General features: G+C 42.5%; 3 protein-coding genes across 19 annotated transcripts; 2 read left to right on the forward strand and 1 right to left on the reverse strand.

Annotated features, from left to right (window-relative positions):
* The first annotated feature begins 1,367 nt into the window (after nucleotides 1–1,367).
* Nucleotides 1,368–9,072, forward strand: LOC115685497 (cytochrome b561, DM13 and DOMON domain-containing protein At5g54830). Of its 9 annotated transcripts, none has more exons than XM_056315027.1 (4): nucleotides 1,368–7,789; nucleotides 8,165–8,273; nucleotides 8,598–8,686; nucleotides 8,850–9,072. In XM_056315027.1, exon 1 carries the CDS (start codon nucleotides 1,502–1,504, stop codon nucleotides 4,211–4,213), a length of 2,712 nt encoding a protein of 903 aa, XP_056171002.1. In that variant the 5' UTR covers nucleotides 1,368–1,501; the 3' UTR covers nucleotides 4,214–7,789; nucleotides 8,165–8,273; nucleotides 8,598–8,686; nucleotides 8,850–9,072. The 9 variants fall into 9 exon arrangements, with proteins under 9 accessions (XP_056171002.1, XP_056170994.1, XP_056170997.1 ...); XM_056315019.1 differs by having other exon boundaries at nucleotides 8,165–8,269; nucleotides 8,845–9,072; XM_056315022.1 differs by having other exon boundaries at nucleotides 8,165–8,269.
* A 561-nt stretch (nucleotides 9,073–9,633) lies between these two features.
* LOC115685501 (nuclear cap-binding protein subunit 2) lies at nucleotides 9,634–13,914 on the reverse strand. The gene is made up of 9 exons (XM_030610576.2): nucleotides 13,828–13,914; nucleotides 13,625–13,654; nucleotides 12,584–12,807; nucleotides 11,919–12,057; nucleotides 11,799–11,832; nucleotides 11,108–11,218; nucleotides 10,698–10,751; nucleotides 10,501–10,607; nucleotides 9,634–10,041 (listed from the first exon to the last, which is right to left on the reverse strand). The coding sequence occupies exons 2-9, from the start codon at nucleotides 13,640–13,642 to the stop codon at nucleotides 9,970–9,972; spliced, it is 759 nt and encodes a 252-aa protein (XP_030466436.1). The 5' UTR covers nucleotides 13,643–13,654; nucleotides 13,828–13,914; the 3' UTR covers nucleotides 9,634–9,969.
* A 151-nt stretch (nucleotides 13,915–14,065) lies between these two features.
* On the forward strand, nucleotides 14,066–17,402 carry LOC115685502 (protein NUCLEAR FUSION DEFECTIVE 6, mitochondrial-like). 9 transcript variants are annotated; one of them, XR_004006247.2, is made up of 4 exons: nucleotides 14,066–14,273; nucleotides 14,382–14,503; nucleotides 16,361–16,448; nucleotides 17,166–17,402. XR_004006247.2 is itself a non-coding variant. In XM_030610577.2 (3 exons), exons 1-3 carry the CDS (start codon nucleotides 14,125–14,127, stop codon nucleotides 16,378–16,380), a joined length of 291 nt encoding a protein of 96 aa, XP_030466437.1. In that variant the 5' UTR covers nucleotides 14,066–14,124; the 3' UTR covers nucleotides 16,381–16,617. The 9 variants fall into 9 exon arrangements, 4 of the variants coding, with proteins under 4 accessions (XP_030466437.1, XP_030466440.1, XP_030466439.1 ...); XR_004006251.2 differs by lacking the exon at nucleotides 16,361–16,448 and adding an exon at nucleotides 14,876–14,933 and having other exon boundaries at nucleotides 14,067–14,273; XR_004006249.2 differs by lacking the exon at nucleotides 17,166–17,402 and adding an exon at nucleotides 14,876–14,933 and having other exon boundaries at nucleotides 14,067–14,273; nucleotides 16,361–16,617.
* Nucleotides 17,403–21,714: the final 4,312 nt, after the last annotated feature.

Genomic DNA, 21,714 nt, shown 5'->3' on the forward strand with positions numbered 1-21,714 from the left:
TGATCAGAAAGTTTCAATCTGGAGATCTTTTTTATTTGCCGGTGAAATGAAAGAGATGAACAGTTTCACTATTATTCTTCAAACTGTGGCTCAGAGAAGAAGACATAAATAGTGCTTTAAATCCAGTCAGCAAGCCATGTGAATTTATTGCTGAGGTGGAATAGTCAAGTTGGATAATCAATGGTTCTGAGTCAAGGTGGGCCAGATTTGGGATTTAAGCGAAAGTTTGTGATTTTTTATGAGACAAAAAAAAGTTAGGACCAGAATTGTCATTTGACTTAAAGTTGATTCTTTTTTACGAGACAAAAAAAAGTTTAAGCTAGAATTGTCACTCGACTTAAGGTTTGTGTTTTTTTTTTTTTGGGAATTAGGCTGTGCAATTGAAGTGATAAGTGCTATACGAGGTGTATGAAGATTTAAGCCGTACAAAACAAAACGAAAAACCCCAAGGTGTTTTGTTGTACTTGTCCAGTCCCATGATATGTCGGTAATGTAGACAAGCTTCTTGTGATTTCAGAAGCAAAATTTGCTAGAACTTAACGGGGCGATACGTCTCTGGTAAATACATGGAGATTTCTTTTATTAAAGTTGGAGCTGCCAACTTCTGCCCGTCTTACTTGATTAGATATAATACTCCGATTATTAATAGCCAATCCAGTCATAAACATTTTTATTTGACTAATGCTAGTATAGTCCTAAACCTTAAAAGACAATTTTCCAGCTTAGTCTATTCGACCAAGTTCTCGTTGGAACCGTTGACCAAGTTATCGTTGGAACCATTGACATGGTGATTCTCTTTGACACCGACGCCTACATCTCCCCTAAAATCTGTTTGCATGTCATTTCATGCCGTTACAAAAAATCAGAAAACGGAGGAATTTCCATTTTTGCCCGCAGGGCAATTAGGCCGTGTTCTAAGCTTTTGACCAAATTTAACAAGGGCCTCGGAGACAACAAATCGAACCGTAACGCGAAACCGTAAACAACAATAGACCGAAAAAAAAAAATAGAGCTCATTTTTAATACGAGAAAAATAAAAGTAATAATAGTATTTTTCTGTTGGGTGGACAGTACGATGAAGAACCGGTCCGGTTCTTTCTCGGCCAGGCGTTTCTTCGGCCGGCCGGCCGGCCGGCCCTCGCTCGCTCGTTCGCCGAAGCAACCTCCGAACCAACTCCCGCACGACGCGACGCCTCCACTCCCAGAGGGCAAGAGTTCCGATGATATTACGAAAATGCCATCCACCTTTACACCTCTCCTCCACCACCGAGTTGCTGCCGTGTCTTCTCCTCCTCCTCCTCCTCTCCCCCCTCAAATCGAGAAGTCACGGTGACCCGCTCGTCGTCAAAGCTCGCCACCCGAGTCCGCGACTCGTTCCCACCGAGTCACGATCCCCTCACGCCGCTCTCCGCCGTCAATTCCGTAAAACCGCCGTGGGCCGACGACGGTCGACGCACGGAACCCCCCGGGCGGCGCGAATTCGGGTGCGAATCGGGGTCAAATGATCCCCAGATCCGCGCTCCCATGGCCCTTCTTCCTCCTCCTCTTCGCCGCCGCCGCCTTCGCCTTCTCCCCACTCCCCGGCCGCGCCGATCCGGGCCGGGCCTGCTCCAACTCGAGCGCCCTCGTCGGGTTCGAGTCCGAGTTCCGGATGGTCCAGCACCAGCTGCGCGGCACCGTCACGGTCGTCGACGACTGCTCCTTTAGGGTTTCCCAGTTCGACATGCTCTCCGGGTTCGACGTGCATTGGTGGGGCGCGATCGCGCCCGATTTGGGTAACATGACGTCCGGGTACGCCGTCTCCGATCAGGTCTTGAATCAGACGTATAAAAACGAGTCCTTTACCGTTCGTTTGAGGAGTAATGTCAGCTGGGATCAGATCCCGGTTCTCGCCGTGTGGGACTTGCCCACGGCGTCGGATTTTGGGCACGTGGTGTTTCCGAATAGATCGGACATGAGCCCGGCCCCGAGCCCGAGTCCCGGGGACGGGGCGGTTAGGGTTTATAGGGAGCTGACGATGTTCGAGAACTGTAAAGCGCTGTCTCCTAACTATCGTGTGCGGTGGACATTGGATGTGGATCGAGATGTTATCGATATAGGGTTAGAAGCGGCAATCGGGACGCAGAATTACTTGGCTTTCGGGTGGGCAGACCCGGAAGCCACGTCCGAGTACATGATCGGAGCTGATGTGGCGGTGACGGGGTTCACGGAGGAGGGCATTCCATTCGCGGATGATTATTTTATTACGAGGTACGGTGAGTGCACAATTAATAAGGATGGAAATGCGAAGGGAGTCTGCCCTGATACGATATATGAGCCGACCGACCCCGTTGCAGTGAATAATACTGCGTTGGTGTATGGGCATAGAAGAGATGGTATCTCCTTTATCAGGTACCAGAGGAAGCTGAGTGTTGTTGATAAGAAGTTCGATTTGCCTGTGAATTATAATGACAATGCGACTGTGATTTGGGCACTGGGGTTGATGAGCCCGCCAGATACTCTTAGGCCATATTATCTGCCTCAGAATCACGGAGGTGAGGAGTCTGTGCAATTTGGTCATTTGCTGCTGAATGTGTCCGAGAGTGTCGATGATTGTCTTGGTCCGCTGGATGCAGAGGATAAGGAGGATCAGGATTTGGTTATTGCAGATCCGAACATGCCTCTTGTTGTTGTGACTGGTGAGGCAATGCATTACCCAAATCCACCAAACCCTTCAAAGGTGCTTTATATAAATAAGAAGGAGGCACCGGTGCTGCGAGTGGAAAGAGGGGTAAAGGTAAAGTTTTCAATACAAGCAGGGCACGATGTTGCATTCTACATCACTTCAGATTTTCTGGGCGGTAATGCCACTTTGAGAAATACAACGGAGACTGTGTATGCTGGAGGGCCCGAAGCTGAAGGAGTCCCTGCCAGTCCAACGGAGTTGACTTGGGCACCTGATAGGAACACACCAGATCAAGTTTACTATCAGTCGTTGTATCATCAGAAAATGGGATGGAGAGTTCAGGTGGTTGATGGCGGTTTATCTGATATGTACAACAACAGCGTTGTTTTGGACGATCAACAGGTAAATTTTTACTGGACTTTGTCTGAGAAATCGATATCAATTGCTGCGCGTGGGGAGAAGAAAAGTGGTTATCTCGCAATAGGATTTGGTAGTGGAATGGTGAACAGCTATGCTTATGTTGGTTGGGTTGACAATAATGGCACAGGAAGGGTCAATACATACTGGATAGATGGGCAGGACGCATCCAGTGTGCACCCAACAAATGAAAATTTGACATATGTGAGGTGCAAGTCAGAAAATGGGATTATTACAATGGAGTTCACTCGTCCACTGAAACCAGCATGCAGTCATAGCGACAGGCCAGAATGCAGGAACATAGTGGACCCAACCACTCCTCTTAAAGTGATATGGGCAATGGGTGCTAAATGGACTAATGAGCGCTTAAGTGAGAGAAATATGCATCATGTAACCAGTCAAAGGCCTGTGCGAGTGATGCTTATGCGTGGTTCTGCTGAGGCTGAGCAGGATCTAAGGCCAGTATTAGCAGTTCATGGTTTCATGATGTTTCTCGCTTGGGGTATTTTGCTTCCTGGCGGAATATTGGCCGCTAGATACCTGAAACATGTAAAAGGTGACCAATGGTACAAGATACATGTTTACTTGCAGTACTCAGGTTTATCCATTGTCTTGCTCGCCCTTCTATTCGCAGTAGCTGAGCTTCGTGGTTTGCGTACAAACTCATTGCACGTAAAGTTTGGCTTCACTGCTATATTTTTGGCCTGTGTACAGCCATTAAATGCATATTTTAGACCAAAAAGACCTTCCAATGGAGAGGAGGTTTCTTCGAAAAGGATCCTTTGGGAATATTTTCATGTGATAGTTGGCAGGTTGGCCATTGTTGCTGGTATAGCTGCCCTGATAAGTGGAATGAAGCTCTTAGGAGCCAGATATGGTGGTGAAAATGTTCATGGACTTGATTGGGCTTTAGTTATCTGGTTCTTGATTGGTGCGCTGATAGTCATGTACCTGGAATACCGTGAAAAGCAGCGGCAAAGGGAGAGAATATATGGAAGAAGTAGTTGGGTGTTGGGAAATCCGGAGGAAGATGATTCCTTGGATCTTTTGAGCCCAAGAGGAAATGCTGGAGAAAAGGAGGCTCAACCTACCGGGAGAATGGAAATTCAGCTAGAACCTTTGGCCAGATAGAAATTTTTGGGCATGAACTCACCAGTCGCAGTTTTCGTTTTTGGACAATTTTCCATGCACGTGGAAAATATCAGGCCCTTCTGTCCGTTTGAAAGTTCTCTTGCTGCTCGATAGGAGCCAAATGCGGATCGCCTGGTGATTATTTATGCACTGTACTTTTTATACTCAATACATCTACACTGACACAGTGAAAGGTTTCTAATCATCAGGTTTTATTCTTTTGTTAGATGAGTATTCCTATTTTCATGATGTGTATCAGTAATGTAGAAGAGCTTCTTGCGATTTTAGAAGCAAATTTTGCTCAAACTGAACAGCAATATGTTTCTGTAAATACATGGAGATTTCATTATCATAGTTGAAGTTGCCAGCTCCAGCCGGTCCTACCTGATCATTAGCTGATTGGATTTGGTACTTCTATTGTTGAATTATCTGCTTGTGCTTACGCCGTGGTAACATTACCAGCTCTGTTACTGCTTATTGCTAGTAATGATGAACGAGCTATATGCTGAACTAGACTCTTCATGCCGTTTCTATAAGATCTTACTTTTAGCTCCGTGCTTGATCTCGCTGTACTCTTTTGCACTGAGTAGTGATCTTGGGACTAGAGGCTTTGTTCTATTAGTATTTGTTTTTATTGGCCGTCTCTCTTTCTCCGTTACTTGTGATTTCTGCAGCTCTTATTGTGCTTCCTTTTGAGAAATATCCGGTCCAAGACCTGGTTTTACGTTTTTCATTTTCCAAAATGGCAGTGATGAAGCCGTTCGTGTACTTGCATCTTAATTGCACATGTCATCTATCAAACTCGTTTCCCTGCACATGTCATCTTAATTGCACGTGTATCTTTATTCGTTTATAAAAGGAAAACGTATAGTATAAGTATCTGTTTAAAAATCGATGGACAGGCGAACAGTGTGTCAATTTTCTTGTCGTCAGAGTCCTGTGAGAGGTTTGATAGTATCTACAGATGGTCATTCTGGTATCCTGTGGAATTGATAGCATGCAAGTCTCATTATTGGCACTTGGCAATTGATCACCAATGGGATGGTGAACTTTTTGCTTCAGCTGGTGCTCAAGTAGATACTTGGACTCCTAACAGGTGTTCTTAGACAGTAATTTTTCTTCTTTTTTGTGGTGGTACCTAATATTTTATTCCAACACTTCATATCATTCTTCCGTGTAGATCTCAGCCAATAAGCAGTTTTGAATGGGGAATGGACACAGTAATATCTGTAAGATGTAAATTCTGGAGAAACTACTGTCTAGGCAACATTATGCATTTCGTTTGTCTCCCATCCTACTGAAGATGTTTTCTTTGTTCCTTCTTTTTACATCTTCACACAAGATGTTCATTGGAGGTTTCACATCTGGTTTTATTATCCAGCTGTTATAGTTTGTTATTTGTCTACTTTATCTATGTTTTTGGATGCTCAACAAATGCAATTCACCACTTTCTTTTGTCTCAATCAGCTTTAACTGATCAGTATATTCCCTTTGCTACTAAATTTAAGGTATGTAAGAACGGCCTTCTTTTTCCTTGCGGTGAACGCAGCATGACCCTCTACGATTTGCGTATGTCATCCCCCAACAGGAAAAATCATCATGGGGGTAATTGGGTGAGTTGTCACTTCAGTCTTTTACTGGAAGTGGGATTTTTTATGGATGAAGGAAGAACTTAATAAGAAAACTTTCACTGAGACAACTAATTGTCTGAATCGATACTAATATAATCTGGCGGATCATGCTGAACAGCTTCAGAAACAGTGAATATGAAGATGCATACAACTTTATATGCAGTTGTTTGTTTTCTTAATGTAGAATAGCTTCTCTCTTTTAATTTGGAGATTAGTTAAAGAACAACTTTCTCTTTGATGTACAGTTTAGTTATGTAATCGCTGCTAATTGAGCTCTTCCTATTCAGGCAAAAGCAAGTGCTATTTTGGAACCCAATGGAGCCAAGGAACTTCACTGCTGTAAGCACAACAGTTCTATCTAGTTTGTGTTGTGGTCCAATTCTCTTCTGATAGCATTTCTGTCTATTCTTTTCCTATCTCTTAGACTGCAGCTATAGGGCTGCCCCAGGGGAGTGCGCTAGTGATTGAAAATGTTTCACCTTTTTTCTTCCCTTTTTTTAATTGACGTGCGGGGACTATAGACAAGATATTTGATAATAAAACATTGAAGTGAATCTGGAATTTGGTGGACACTTTTTGAGTTGTCCTAGGCACAACTAAGGGAGTTCATTTGTACAAGGCTCAATGTAGATGTGGTGATCTTGTAGATTGGTTGGAACCTAATACACACTATTGAATGCTACATTTAAGGCAAAAGATTGCGACTGCTGATGCTGAAAGGACTTCTTTTAGAGATTTAAGGGTGGTTTAGATTGGTTCTTTGAATTTAACCTTGTGTCGTTGATATGGTTAAAGTATCCCACCACATCACTTATCTATGGGATTTATATGGGCCTCATATTGATGTTGACCATGAGAGCCAAGTTTGGCCCCAAATCTATTTCACGTGTGAGGCTTCCGGTCATCAATTCCACGTGCCATTGTCATCCCGGTCTAGACGTGAGAGAGGGTATTGAAGTATCCCACATCACTTATCTATAGGGTTTATATAGGTCTTATATTCATGTGTTCTCTCACCACTTATTTTTCCTGCTATTTTTGCAGTTTTTAGGATTATTACTCTTGATAGTTGGCATTCTTGCGGGAATGAGCTGCTAGTGGAAGTGTTCTCTAGAATTTGTTTTAACAAGCTTCTTTTTTCTAGGAAAAATAAGATTAATTTCCAATTTCATATAAAAATGTTTCGGCAGATTTTCTTGATCAGAAAATTAATTTTATTTTTCTATTTGAACGATAGTTGCTTTGCATCCGTTAATAATTGGTTTGATCGAGCATTGTCAATTTGGAGAGAAGAGTATAATAAATATGACAGAAAAGAAAACCTCTTGTTAGTATAAATGTATGTTTGCTTTCGGGTGAAAAAACAATAATCAATAGTTAGCCAATAGTTAACAAAAAACTGGTTTAAAAGGCATTTCCTGACCAGCCTAGATATTCTTGACAAAAAATATAAACAAGCATAGATTTTAAAAGGGAAAATATTGAGAGGTGTCCCTTGAGCTGTTGTCATTAGGCAATTGTTTTTTTCATCTAAACTAGACATGTGTAGCAACTGACTGTGGAATCCTCTGTTGTTTACATGCTGGAAGAACAGTTTTTCTGTGTCCTTTGAGCACGTGAACATGGGAAGTGTCTTTTCCATACATGCCACTTTAATGCTCAGCATGGAGGAACTTAGGGTAAAACACTGCTACATGGAGGCAATTGAGGAATGCAATTGCTACAGCTATGATGCTAGAAAGTTGGAAGAAGCCAAATGTGTGCACAAGGATCACGTATCTGCTTGTGAGATGATAAATTAGTAGTTTTGGAGACCAGTTGCAGTCACGTGTTTGTTGCAGTCATTAAGGATTCTTTGGAATTGAAATCTGTCTCTCTTTCCAGGATGGATATTGATTACTCACCCACTGGCCAAGAATTTGTAACTGGATCCTATTATAGAACGGTAAGTCCAGAATGACATTTGCTTTGTGTGAATAAAAACTGTGTGGTACGTAGAATCGCAATAATCTCTTTCTCTTTCTCAGGTAAGAACTTTCCAGTATAATGGAGGTCACAGTAGGGAAGTTATTACACGAAAAGAATGCAAAGGGATACCCAATTACAGAGCTTTTGGTTTATAATCTCTCTCTCTCTCTCTCTCTCTCTCTCTCTCTCTCTCTCTCTCTCTAGTTGCTAATTCAACTGGTCAGAGTTAAATGGGAAATGTCTTCAAGATGGCAGTCTCAACCGAGCCCTTAAATGATTTGGTCTTATTCAGGTTGACATTCCATTGGGTAAGCTCACTCTTTTGTCTTCTGATCGGGTTGCTTGCATGTAGGGTATTCTGCGTCAAGTTCAGTTGCGATGCAAGTTGTGTTACATCTGGGGGGGATGATACCAACTTGAGGCTTTAGAAAGCTAAAGCCTCCGAACAGCTGGAGTTGTAAGTACTGCTGTTGGCCCTAGTTTATATTAATTTCTGAGATTCTATTGATCATGAAGTATCTGAATGCGTACTTCTGCATAGCAGTGCCAGTGCATGAGCAACTGGGCGGAGAACACTTTATTTTCACAAATACTGACTAGCCAAATAACTGTCATTATCATACACAAACATGCAAAAAATGTTACCATTAATGTCAGAATTGAGGCATGGGTACAAGTTGGTTGTGTGAATGCCAAAAATGAATGCACTTGTGTTGATTATCTATAGATTGGTAGTCTGAATCAGCAAATCAGGTTCCTCACCTATTATTGCTTGCACGCCATAGGTTCTCCCAAGAGAGCTCAGGAAGCATAAGTATCACGAAGCTGTCAAGAACCAATACAAGCACCTCCCTGAAGTAAAGCGTATTGTGAGGTGACAATATCTAACCTCAAATCCAAGTGCTAATGGATCTTCATGCTCTTTTTTTGTGAAATTTGCCAACGAAATCTGAAAACACTTCTTTCTGTTTTTAGTGTGATGCAGCTCATCACTCTTTTTTTCCCCTCAAAATTCTTGATTTGGATATGCAGCACAGACACTTGCCTGAACTAATATTACAAGGCAACTATTCTGAGTCGCCTTGTGAATGAAGCAGAGAGAAGGAAAGAAGAAAGAAGAAGAGCGCACAGTGCCCCTGGATCTAGTTCAACAGATCCATTACATAAAAGAAGTCAACCAGAAAAAAAAATCCTCTTTTTTTCGCAGAATTGCAGATGATATTACTTAGCCATCAGTGCTTTAAAGAATTATTTATCACCTGTTTCTCGAGTCAGTTTCATCGTGTGGCTGGTTAATTAACTCTCTGTTCGGTGCGTTCTATTACAGTTCCGGTAGGAAATAAGAGGGGGATCAGGCTAAAGTCTATTTCGGATCCACTCTATATGGTGTCAATTCCATCTGAGGTGCATCAACTTTTCTCTTTGGCCATCTTAAGATGCATTATATTAACTCATCCTTTTTCGAGACCGAATTATACGATAGAGGATATTGAGATAACTGAAAACGCCGCACCATTGATCTTCACAAAAAAAGAATATGACATCATCTGTGGTGTATGTAAAAAATACCAATAAATGGAACATTTTGATCATCTAGGTGCCAGCGCTTTCCAATATGAACCATATTAGATGCGGTCCTCATCCTATCAAAATGGAAGGGAAATCACAATCAGATTGATCACCTCATATTAAATGTGGGAGAAATTTTAAATGGATGACCGAAACAAAGCTACTACATGCTGTATTGGAACTGTCAACTAAGAACACCATATAACTAGTTTTTGGAACAACCAAGCGCCAAACGGTCATAAACACAGAATAAGAACGTGAAAAAGTTGGTGCCATTCCCGCGGCAGTAAATTGCAAAGACTGTGACTAGTTAAATATTTGCAGAAACCAGTTTTTGTGTAAAAAGCCTCAATGTCTAACAAGCTCATCATTTCCGTTAGCTACTCTAACACTGCCAAAGGGTCGACAAGGTCCTTCGCTTTTACAGGTCATGATACAGTGGCTTGAGATCAATAGCAGATAGCCCCATTCACTAATCATAATGAGAATGTTAGTAGGATTGCTTCAAGATTGCAATTGCAAGATCCTCTCTAATAAAGGTTTCAGATGCCACTACTCGCGCCCAATTGTCAATGACAGGAGATCAGGCTAAGCACGTTTTTTACGATCCTCCTCCTCCTCATCAGAGTCACCACTTTCGCGGAAGCGTGGATTCTTTTCCTACAAAATTAAACGAGACCATAAACTTCCCAAAAAGCAACATCCAGATATAATGAAAAAACACATACAGCAAAACATCATGTTCTATCATCATATCCATTATCTAAAAGTACCAGCCAGCTTCAGCATGGTTATGACAACAAAAATGGGATAAACGAGCATACACTCCCTCCTCTCAACTAAAGGAACCCTGATATGACAACATGAAACTATTGGTGGTGCTAACAATTTACAAAGTAATTTGCATGCTTCAGAGTAGAGGTACATGGTGAACGGATGAATCCAGAAACCCACTCCAGCCTGACTAAATCCCTCTATCTTATATTCTTAGGATACGAGTACTGCATCTCCAGTTGAGATAGATATTAGCAATTTCAGGAAAACTAAAGAAACCAAACTGGAATGATAGACTTGAAGATACAGATACTAGTGTTGAACAGTATCTAAAGGTGACATTACCAGTCTAGAATCAGGATCTTGGTCTCTCCTGGATTCATGGTCTGACGTTCTCTTTGAAGATTCATATGGACGACGGTCATCTTCTCGGTTTCGTTTCCGATTGTAATCTGCGTTTTCAGGCACAAAGTATAAACAAGCGATGCCCATGAAATTGTTCAAATGTCAGAAGGATCTAGAATCAGTTTTGCCAATGTCACCTCTACTGTAATGGTATGATCCGCCTTGACTCTGGCTTCCACCATGCCTTCCATCTGAAAAAACAATGGTCAGAAGATCCTGTACAATACTCTTCAAATCAAAGGCTATACAAAATAGTCTAAGTGACGCAAGAAAACAACGGACTTGATGCTGCCTTGGATTGTAGAGGAATTGGGTATTTCCAGGCATCTGCCGGACTGAGGTAGAGATGAGGTGGGTTTTAATGTTAATTAACGACTCATATAGCATAAAAGCAGCAATTAATTCCCTGCATTTGGTTAATCCCCTCATGTATTCATCTTGCAACCAGCAACTCATTTGCCTCCAAGGAGGTAGCACAAAGACCAGCACGTTTACCACACTGGAACATACAGATAGATGTAAATGAAACCAGCCCTAGAACACTTACAAGGAGGTGGTATAACAGGTGGGAAGGAGCCCAATGAACCAGCACCATAGTCTACAAGCTGCCGTTGTGCTTCAAGCTCTTTCTGTACTAACTTTCCATATCCACCTCTACGTGAACATGTTAAGGAAAATTGAATGGCAAATATAAAGTCTTCCAACTATATTTATAAGACAGAATTTGAGGAAAAAAACATCAACAATATTCTTCACACAAGTTGATATTTCAACTAGGACCTCCAACATTGAGAGAGAGAGAGAGAGAGAGAGAGAGAGAGAGAGAGAGAGAGAGAGAGAGAGAGAGAGAGGAAACTAAGATAATGCTCACCTAATAGTTCAATCCTTTGAATAAATATGAAGAAGAACGTAACGAATAACTAATATCAAAATGAGCAATTCAAGAAACTCATATCTATCCATGGATGAAATTATAAACATAAATATTTTTACCATTTATGAGCTCGGCCGAAATTCCTCCATATTATCGACCTTAAACTGCTAACCACCATGCATTCTTTGAATGATAATATGCACGCATTACCAGTTGTTATCATTTGGGCCAAAAGCAGAAAGCCAGCACATAACTTCATGCATTTCTATAGTTTACTATAGAAACCATTTGTAAAAAAAAGAATTCACATCCATTTGACCCTATGAGGACCAAAGCTTTTGGAAAAATAATTTCAAAAGGATATCTGGATCATAGTCAGTGCGATATTCATCTCGTACCTGAAGAAACAAATTAGAAAGATTGATTTAGTTGAAACAAAATAAGTTGCTCTAGTTTTTTAAACAGAGAAAAGAGGCAATCTCACTTGTCCACCACTTCGACCACGGCCCCATTGCCTTCCTTCCTGAAATCCCCAATCAAAATCTACACGGATTGGACGGTCATCAAGAATTGTCCCACTAATATATTTGACAGCATCTTCGGTATCTTCTCTAGAATAGTATCTAAAAGAAATTCAATAAGTAAGATACGTAAGAAAACTAGTACACACAGCGAGATAAGTGGGTCTAAACATGTCACAGAAAATGGACTGTCTTCAGTAATGACTCTATCTGACACTAATCCAACCGAAGGAAATATAACTATTGTGTTATCATACAATTATGCAAAATTAGAATCACAGTAAGATGGGATAAAAAGATCATAGTACAAAGAGCATACGTTACAATGTCATTGTCACACTTAAAAATCGTGATGAGTACACATTAAACTATTCTTTTCCCTTCTGCTAAAGAACAACTGCCTATCCGCTTGTGCAATTAGACCTAGTGGATGACATCATTGCTAACAATTACTGACACCACCAGCTACTAGAACAAATTATCTAGTTAAATTTCACTGGCGCAGTACAAAATCAATTAGGCAACTGAAATTAACCTAATGTGCCTCAAGTAAACAATCCAAGTAAACTTAAGGACTTCGCAATTAAAGTGAAATTCTATATGAGGCTATTGAAGATTTAGACCATACAAAACAAAACAGAAGCCACAAGGTGTTTTGCTATTCTTATCCAATCCCATGATAATCTTCTTGATTTCTCCAGCTCTGGTGAAAAGCTCATAGACTTGTTCTTCAGTTGTGTAGAAGGACATATTCCCGATGTAAACAGTGGTAGAAGATAGCAGTGCTTGTTCAAATTCCTCTTGTGTACCAAGAAATTTTCTGTCTCGGTACGCTGAAAGCTTGTTTTGGTCCTGAGATGTAAAGACAAATCAAAAGGAAGGCAAGAAAAGGGAATCGCCGCATTCCATCACACAGATATATACGCAGATGGATATTTTCTTCACCAAAGCCAAGTGTATTTTATGTTCATGCATGTTTAACCATCCGCAGAACTCATGAAGAAAGCGGGTATCAAGTGATGCCTATGTTAATTCTCTCAAACATTAACAAAAGGCTCCAGTCCGCAAGACCTTAACCTCGGTCACACAAAAACACCAAAGAGAAATTGTAGAAGTCGACCAACACATCTCCAGAAAAAACTCTTAATTTCGCCGCGGCAATCGTGCAGCACGCCTAAGAACTAGACAAAAACCATTAGAGAAACATCCAGATAATCTGCTACACAGAAAGCAATCGAATGACAACCCGAACTCTCTTAAAGTGGCGGCGAAACCATTCGAAGCAAAAGGATATTGTCCTTCTTCGAAGAGTTTTCATCACGCGCGCGCTAAAGACTTCAATGAATGGCCAGATATAATCTTCAAAACAACCGAAAAAAACGATCCAGATCGTCGATCACGAAATTACCCAACCCAACCAAACAACAAAACATTTGAACAATCAGAGTCCGCTTTGCCGGAACATCCGGAAAAAAAAAGGGGTTCATCGGGAAAGAACCAAACCAGAACAATCTCCTCCCACAATCTTTTCCCGGAGAAAAATCTAAACTTGTCCAACCAATCGCACAGAGAGCTCAGTCGATCGACAGCCCAGAAATGGGGGCGAAAGGGGGAGAAAGAAAAGAGGAACGCCGCGCAAATGACGAACAGAGGAGGGACGCGTGCGTACCTTGAACAGAGACGCCATTGCTAGAGAAATCTACAAAAAAAAAAAAAAAGAGAGCAGAAATTGTCAGCAGCCGCTCGCAGCTGAAGCACGAATCGCTACCGCGCTGAGCCGGTGAACATCAACACGAACCCTAGAGAGAGAGCACGTTGGAGAAGACGAAGATAGAGAGAGAAAGAGGAGAGAGAGAGAGAGAGAGAGGAGACCTCGAGAGTGGCTGGAGCTAGCACCAGTCGCAGGAACACAGTGCGAGGGAGAGGGACGACGTTGTTTCGGGCTTTTTCACAGTCGTCGGAGCTCGCGGGCCACGAAAGCGGATCCGGGCTTCGAGTTCGGGTTAAACCTGAACCCGGCTTCTCTTATGTCTGGCTCGGCGTTACCTATCTGAGCATCCAAACGGACTCCCTCGGAAGGGTTTTATGCACTATACTAGTATACTGCTCCAAAAACCCTCTTCGAAAAACACATTCGCTCCACCGTGTGCTGCCGACCCGCCGCAAGAAATGGCCTCGGCCGCCGCCAGATCCATCTTCCGGTCGACCTCCTCCGCCCGCAGCGCCGCGTCGAGGGTGGCGTCCGGCGCCGCCAAATCCGCCGGGTCTCCACCCCGCGCCGCGACCAACCGGCCCCTTCTTTCTCACCGGATTTTCAGGTGAAAGTTCTTTTCGATCTCCGTCCTGTTCATATCGTCGTGTTCGTGGTCGGGGTTCGAATCCGAAGGTGCGTGGGTTCAAGACGTTTTGTCAATTGTGATTTGAAGGAGCCCCGTGGAGATGAGCGCCTGTGCGGAGACGATGCTGCCTTACCACACCGCCACTTCCTCGGCGTTGATGACTTCGATGCTCTCCATCTCTCGCCGCTCCTACGGATGGCTTCCCGATGGTAAACTTTCAGCCCCAGTTTTCTTATGAAAGAATGCAGCACTTACAAAAATTTGAATTGCGCTTGAGAGTTCTTTGGTGGCTTATTTGTCTTTGGTTTTGCTTGATTGGTTCGTAGTCTACGTTAATTCGGAACGGCGTGGGAACTATGGTAGAGGGTACCCTCTTATGTTAGCATTTTAGGCTATTTTGTGCTGCGCCTCGCGACTCATGTTTGCGATAAGTAGGTCAGATATAGACGGAATGTATACTTCCATGTGCTACGCGAGCATGTAAATTCGTATTTAGATTGCTGGCGTGAACCTTTGTGAAGATGTAGTGTCGTTGTCTAGGTGGTCTCACTGATGGGTTTCCCTTCTACTTGATTTTTTAGGTATCTAACCATCACTCGTAGGCCACCTTGATAGCCTTTTCTTGCTTTATATCTTCTGGTGAGTTGCTGTGGTATTTTTGGTTTAATTGATTTTGATCTCATTTTTTCTTGATATGATGAGGACCTGAGGTTGTGTTTGTGCAGTTACTTTCAAAGTTTAGAGTTTTAAAATTTTGGGAATCATACGAGGAAATATAGACTATAGAGTACCGATAGAGAAGTTGCTGAGTCTTATTCAGTGAAAATACAAGTGCTTTAGAAATGAGAACAATTTTTGTTGTTGTAGCTAGTTTTCTTTTTATCGTGGAGAAGAGCGCTCCTTTTTCATCAATTTCTCAAGTGCACTAGCATTACCCAGTCATGTACATAGTCTCTTTGTTGTATTGTAGAGAACCGTGAGGGCACCTGGTTGATCTGATCCTTATTTTAAACTATGAGAGGAAGGCGCGCTCTACTTGTTATCATTCTAAAGCAGATGGATGCTTGTGTTTGTGACCAATACCACCGAGAAATGATGCACCTCTTATCTTGAACGTAGATGGTTTTACATTTCTCCACCTCTATCTATCAATAAAGAAGTGCACGCTCCTCGTTTTTGTCATTTTTGTAGGCCGACCCAAGACTAGATGAAGGACAAGAAGCAAAGATCAAACCTTTATATTTTGGCTCCATTCGAACTCCAGTAGTAGCTTTAAGAGTAGGCAGGATATCTCCTGTTGTAATGGAACGGTTGTAATGAAACACGGTTCAGTTTTTCAAATAAACTAAGCTTTGAATTCTCAGAACTTTTTCTCAATTGAACTCTTGTGATCATCTGTTTGTCATTTTAGATGAAAAATATCATATTTGGTCCAATATTTGGTTATGTTGATTTTTGAGTGCTCTTTGTTGCCGGGATCTACAACTTGATGATGATATCCAATTTTACGTCTTATTGTAAAAATTCAAGAACTCTTGGTTAGAAATGATCCAGTTATCATAGGTTTCACTTATCAATGAATGTCCGTTGCATCACTAGACTTTCATGCTTGGTGTATGGATTTTGAACTTTGGAGTGCTGCTCATGTGTGATTTATTACAAGCTTTTTGTATATTTCTTCTGGATGTGATATTCAGAGTCAATAGTTCTTCAATTATTCTAGAATATAGGAATGACATCATTATCAGGAGTTCATTCACTGCTCTTTCTCAACAGCTTGCAATGATGACGTGTAATGAGTGCTCAGGGGGTTCATTCTGTGCAAGTTCTTAGAGCTTAGAAGTTGAATGAGCTGCAGAGCAGACCAGTTGATACTGTGTTCTAAGTCTAGATGGACTAACATCAAGCTAGTTGTAGTTTCTTTGCCTTGAGTGATGCTTCGCTTGGCAACCAGAGATTTCTACTAGGCTAAGGTTTCTATAGATTTTTGGAGGAACTCTTCTGCCAAGTTTTTGTATACGATCAGTTATTTATCAAACAGAATGCTGATTCTGACGTTCAATCAGCTTGCAATGATGATGTATGACCAACGTTGAACGGCATCGGGACAAGTGTTGTCAAAGAGTTCATGCATCTGAGAGATTGTGCAATGAGGTCCTGGCAATCCCGTTATGGAATATTCTCTCTTTTGTTCTTGTTCTCTTCTCTTGGCTTTGCTTTTGTAACTATTCTCTTGAATGTTTAGGATCAAAGCTGTCGTGTTTTTCAATCTGTTCTTTCTTTATTACCCCAATGATAAAGCTCTTAAAGCTGTATTGCTACATTTCTTCTTTAGTTCATCATGACTATAATGTAATGGCATAGAGCAGTTTGTTTAGACCGTGCGAAAGAAGGTCTCCACCTGGCCAACATTTTACATTTCCTCTTTCACTAGGTCAACTATTTCAATGGCTATGGAAAACCTTTAAGGGGGTAACTTGATGGAATGAGCCTCGGAATCTAATACCACACCCGGTAAGTGGGCCTAAAACAAAAAATCTGCAATATGCAAGGAGACTTGCCAATTTACAGTCGAAATGGAATTTTAGGCAATGACCTCACAATCTGATTGATCTTTACTTTAGACAAATCACCTGGCCTAGAAATAAGCATCTCAGTTGACTTTATAGCATAAGAAAGTGGCCTGTAAAGAGCTACAATTTCACTTTTATTTTGACACTTAAAGAATGGTTGGGTTTTACCAACTATCCTGTATTTTCATTATCTTTTGGCCAAGATTTGATTTATCATCTTGACTTAGCTAGGGATTCTATGAAGAGTGCAATGCAGGTTTAGTTGCATCCTGCTGACACCTGCCTTTTTGTTTTTTAGGTCTGTAATTTCTGGCCCGGGGAAGAATATTCATGCTGGTCATCTTGATTTGAGTTCCTATTTCATCTTCCCTTTCTTGGTTTTGTAAGTTTCCCAATCAATTTGCAGTATTCACTAGTTGTAATAATGAGTAGGATGAAACAATGTGAGGTTGCCAGCATTTGGGATTGCCCTCATTTTCTTGAGATCGTTCCCCTTATCTCGTTTAGCAGATGAATTTTGTGTCCCTCTTTGCAAGTTTCTCCGACTTGATCTAACCTCGGCTTACATTGGGTTTGCACGTGCAGATCCATGTTACTTCCCAATATAATCTCGAGGGTGTCCATATCAATTTGTAGTTGGGACCAACAGTCTGTACTCACTTTTAGGTGTTGCGTAGATTTGTCCAGAGGAATAAATTTCAGAAACTCCTGCAATTCCTCCCATTTTCAATCAATCAGATGCATGTCCTATAGAAACCTAGACCCTCAAACACTTAGGTTGCGCTTCACGCCGTGCTCACAGATTGATAATGGGGACAACGATTTATGCTAATTTGAATTGCGATATGTATTTTAAAGAGCAACCGTTTAATCTAGAAGTCTCAATTATTAAGAATCTCAATACTTTCCCTACTTGCAAAGGATTGAAGGCAACTATAGATACTTGAAAGTGATTGGCGTAGGTGGAGTTTTGACTTAATGGACTCGTATTAAGGCTCGTTAGGAGAGCTAGGCTTGGTCTTACCATTAACATTTGCTGTTGGGCTTATGTCAATCTACGTCTTTATGATATGGGCCCTTGCCCCTAACATGTAACATACATCATTACCAAATCTTGCCACTTGTTTTGTTCCTTCATCTCTCTTCACTTCGTCTTATTTTCATGGTCATTATTTGCATTTACCATATAAAGGCTTTGTAATATAAGAGCCCTAATATAAGAACCCCGCAAACGCAAGGCACGTCTTCTTCTTCTTTCTCTGTTTTGTGGGGAAATCAGTCATGACAGATACATCGAATACAGCCTTACAAGGGTTTGCCCGAGTATTGCTACGAATACAGAGATGAAATTCCCAATTCAAAATTCTAAGTTGTGATTCTTAAGATTTAGCTAACAATCACTGATTGCAACTGCATTTATTCAGTTTGTTTGCTTTTGATTATCTTTTATTTTTTCTTACTCCGTAGACAAACATTTGTGCGTGCATATATTGTACAACAACTCAATGAAACTCAACGGGATAAGGACACCACGAGTGCCTTAACTTTCGTACGGCGATCACTTGAGTATCATAATTTTTTTTTGGCCCACTTAAGTGCCATTTCCGGCAAAAAAAGATCACTTGAGTGCCATCGGCCATTTGGCAATCGGAAAATCCGACGTGGATAATATTTTAATATTTTATTTTTCAATTTTTGAGTTTTTATTTTTATTTTTATTTTTCCTTTTTTTTTTGCAATTTTTTTTTCAACTATGGGCGAGAGTTGCCGGCGACCCTCGCCGGCTGCGAAGGCCTCGCCCAGATTGGATGAGGGCCGCCTTGCCCTCAGCCACGAAGGCTCCGGGCGAGACCGTCGCGGCCTCGCCGGCGGCGGGCAAGGCCGCGAAGGCCGTCGCCTCGCCCGTTCATCAATGGGACTGAAAGTAAGTTACCCATATCCCATTTCATCGCCGTAGAGAGAAAGCTTGGCTTTTTATCCGATTTGTTGAGGAATTTCCTTCATGGGTCGTCCGAGAAGCTGATGCGTGAGTGGGGATGTTGAAATGCAGTTATCGTCGTTGAATCTGCTGAGAATGGTGGCGGAGCAAGAGGGTTGCTCCATCGAGGAGCTCAACGCAGGGAGGGTGTGCGACTGGTTCTTGAAGGACAAGCTCAAGCGAGAGCAGAATCCTGAGTCCGCCATTCTTCAATGGGATGACTTCGAGTTCCAACTTTGAATTTTGCTGCTGAATTTCTCCAAGTATGACAAAGCTCGTCTTTCAAGTGGGTTCAAACGAGTGTAACTTCTGAAGGAATGTATCGAGAACCGAAACAGAACGATCACGCAGAAATTAGAGAAAATAGACGATGCACGAATTTACCCGGGTTCACCCTCGAATAGGGCTACGTCCTGCAAAGAGATTTCACTATATTTTAGGTTTACAACCACTCAACTCGTTACAATGATAAAAAAAACGAGCAAAATATATATGTGCCCCAAACGGGCCAAAATCTAAACCTATACGAAATCTCTTAATCTCGCACCATACAGGCCAGCTTAAATAAAAGTCCAAACCCGTTGAGGTTTCGGGGGCGCTGCCCCCGAACCCCCGCATTTCGCACGCAAGGGTCACATGTCGTCGGATAACATTTCAGTTTCCCTAAGCTCACGTGGGCGTACCCGGTGTGAGAAACAAGGGTCCCGAAGTATTCGCCAACTCCAACAACTTCTGAAGCCAGGAGCTCGGAGTACCCGAAGTATTCGCCAACTCCAACAACTTCTGAAGAGAGGAGCTCGGAGTACGTAGCCCGAATGATACATGAACTCACTCAATTCTTTCAAACAAATTACAGTGTAGTTCGTACGTATGGAGAAGGGAATGCTTGTGCTTGACGGGTTGGCCGGTTGGGCAAACGATTCTGGTGATGTAAATCCATGGCGACGCGGCTCTGTTTTCCACTCAATGGAGAAACAGGGGACTTAACCAAATTATGCAGAATCAAGTGATTTCAGTAATATTCGCATGAATTAGCAGCAAGCCTCGCCAGATTTGGCGAAAGCCCTTGGCGAGGCCGCGATGGCCTCACCAAGGGCCTTCACAGCCATATTGGTCGATGGCGAGGTGGCCCTCGCCCAGTTTGGCCGAGGGCGAGGCCTCCGGCGAGGGTCACCGGCGACCCTCGCCAACCTTGAAAAAAAAAACGAAAAATAAGAAAGAAAAAGAAAAATTCAATAAAATAAAATTAAAAAAATTCACATCGGATGGAAAATTAATTAAAAAAGCCACGTAGGACGATTTACCGGAAGTGATACTCAAGTGATCTTTTTTTGCCGGAAGTGGCACTTAAGTCAGTGAAAAAAAAGTTATGGCACTTAAGTGAGCGCTGTACAAAAGTTATGGCACTTCCAGTGTCTTTATCCCGAAACTCATCCTTTTGACTCCGCATATCATCATAAATTATGCCCCCACACACGAGGACGCTCAATGTTCAAGAACGCTAAATCAGTTTGCATGGTAGGAAATTGTGATGGTACATTAAATATCAATTTGGTGCAGCAAGCCCACATGGCCAACTGCGTGTGCTATTGCTCACATTTCTCACATATAGAGAAAGATATTCACAAGGATTGTACTCTCCTCCTTGAAAGTGAAATTTGCCTATAGCCAATTTCGAACAAGGAACGAAGCTATCTGACAAATTTGAAAAGGAAAGAACCAATTTATTTCACAGAGGAATTTGAAACCTGACAGCTAAAATACAAAAAAAAAAAACTATCTTGAATATGATTAAGACATGAAATTAACAACTTCGAAATATCATGAGAAAAATGATTTTTGTAGAATCATACATGGTATTAATCGGCATCCATTAATTTGAATTTAATCTGATTTAACTTTTTTTTTGGTTGAAAATCTGTTTTAACTTTACCCATCTCATAATCGCCTCATTTCCTATTTTCTATCTTTTTACCTTTTATGGGCTTTTTTTTGAGAAAATTCCAATTAAGGACCCCAAGTGGAGTCAAATTCTCAAAAAGGGTCAAAGTGAACGTTGTGTCGAATAAGAGCTGAAGTCTTCAATCGGTTTCAAATAAGAACCCAAAGTGCCCAAAAAGTCTCAAATAAGGACTGGGTTCTCGTAGGCCAAAATACCTGCCGGTAGGCAAGAAAGTTCTTGTTCGACCTAGGAACAGTTTTTTAATTTTTATTATTTTCTTCTGTTTTTCCTTTTCTTTTTTTTTTTCTTTTCCTTTTCCTTTTCTTTTTTTTTTCTTTTCTTCCTCCGCCGGCCATAGCCGGGGCCGGCGGAGGTCTCCGGCCTCGGGCGAGGGCCGCCCTCGCCGGCGTCGGGCGAGGGCCGCCCTCGCACAGGGTGGCGAGGCCGGCCTCGCCCGGTTCTTGCGCGAGGGCTCGACCTTGCCGGCATCGGGCGAGTCCGGCCTCGCCCGGTTGCGGGCGAGGTCGAGCCTCGCCAGATCTGCGAGGGCTCGGCCCCGCCGGCCGCTGGCGAGGCTCGACCTCGCCGGCGTCGGGCGAGGCTGGCGAGGCTCGACCTCGCCTGATCTGGCGAGGCCGAGCCCTCTCTCTCTCCGGCCTCGAAGTTCGTCGGTCGAAGCCATGGGAGGAGGAGCGGGGCCTCCTCCAAGGACCCGGGGCTGCATCGCCGCCTTGAGCAGCATCGAGAGGAAGCGATTCCAGACGATCTTCGACTTTGCTTCAACCGGACGAACTTCGGCGTCGGGCGAGGCCGGCGAGGTCGAGCCTCGCTAGCGGTCGGCGGGGCCGAGCCCTCGCCAGATCTGGCGAGGCTCGACCTCGCCTGCAACTGGCGAGGCCGGTCTCGCCCGACGCCGGTGAGGTCGAG

Source organism: Syzygium oleosum, unplaced genomic scaffold, assembly GCF_021117445.2.
Source record: "Syzygium oleosum isolate NSW1041296 unplaced genomic scaffold, Sole_v2.1 Sole_v2.10, whole genome shotgun sequence".
In the NCBI taxonomy this organism is placed as follows: domain Eukaryota; kingdom Viridiplantae; phylum Streptophyta; class Magnoliopsida; order Myrtales; family Myrtaceae; genus Syzygium; species Syzygium oleosum.

What these genes read in the sequence shown, in the direction of transcription:
- LOC115685501 (XM_030610576.2), bottom strand. An exon ending in GTGGTCGAAGTGGTGGACAA is followed by an intron (nt 11,833 to 11,918) that starts GTGAGATTGCCT and finishes TTGTTTCTTCAG; the next exon opens with GTACGAGATGAATATCGCAC. An exon ending in ACCTGTTATACCACCTCCTT is followed by an intron (nt 10,752 to 11,107) that starts GTAAGTGTTCTA and finishes TTGTTTTTTCAG; the next exon opens with ATGGAAGGCATGGTGGAAGC.
- LOC115685497 (XM_056315025.1), top strand. Translation starts at nt 1,502, where the DNA reads ATGATCCCCAGATCCGCGCTCCCATGGCCCTTCTTCCTCCTCCTCTTC.
- LOC115685502 (XM_030610577.2), top strand. Translation starts at nt 14,125, where the DNA reads ATGGCCTCGGCCGCCGCCAGATCCATCTTCCGGTCGACCTCCTCCGCC. An exon ending in CTTTCTCACCGGATTTTCAG is followed by an intron (nt 14,274 to 14,381) that starts GTGAAAGTTCTT and finishes TGTGATTTGAAG; the next exon opens with GAGCCCCGTGGAGATGAGCG. An exon ending in CTACGGATGGCTTCCCGATG is followed by an intron (nt 14,504 to 16,360) that starts GTAAACTTTCAG and finishes ACGTTCAATCAG; the next exon opens with CTTGCAATGATGATGTATGA.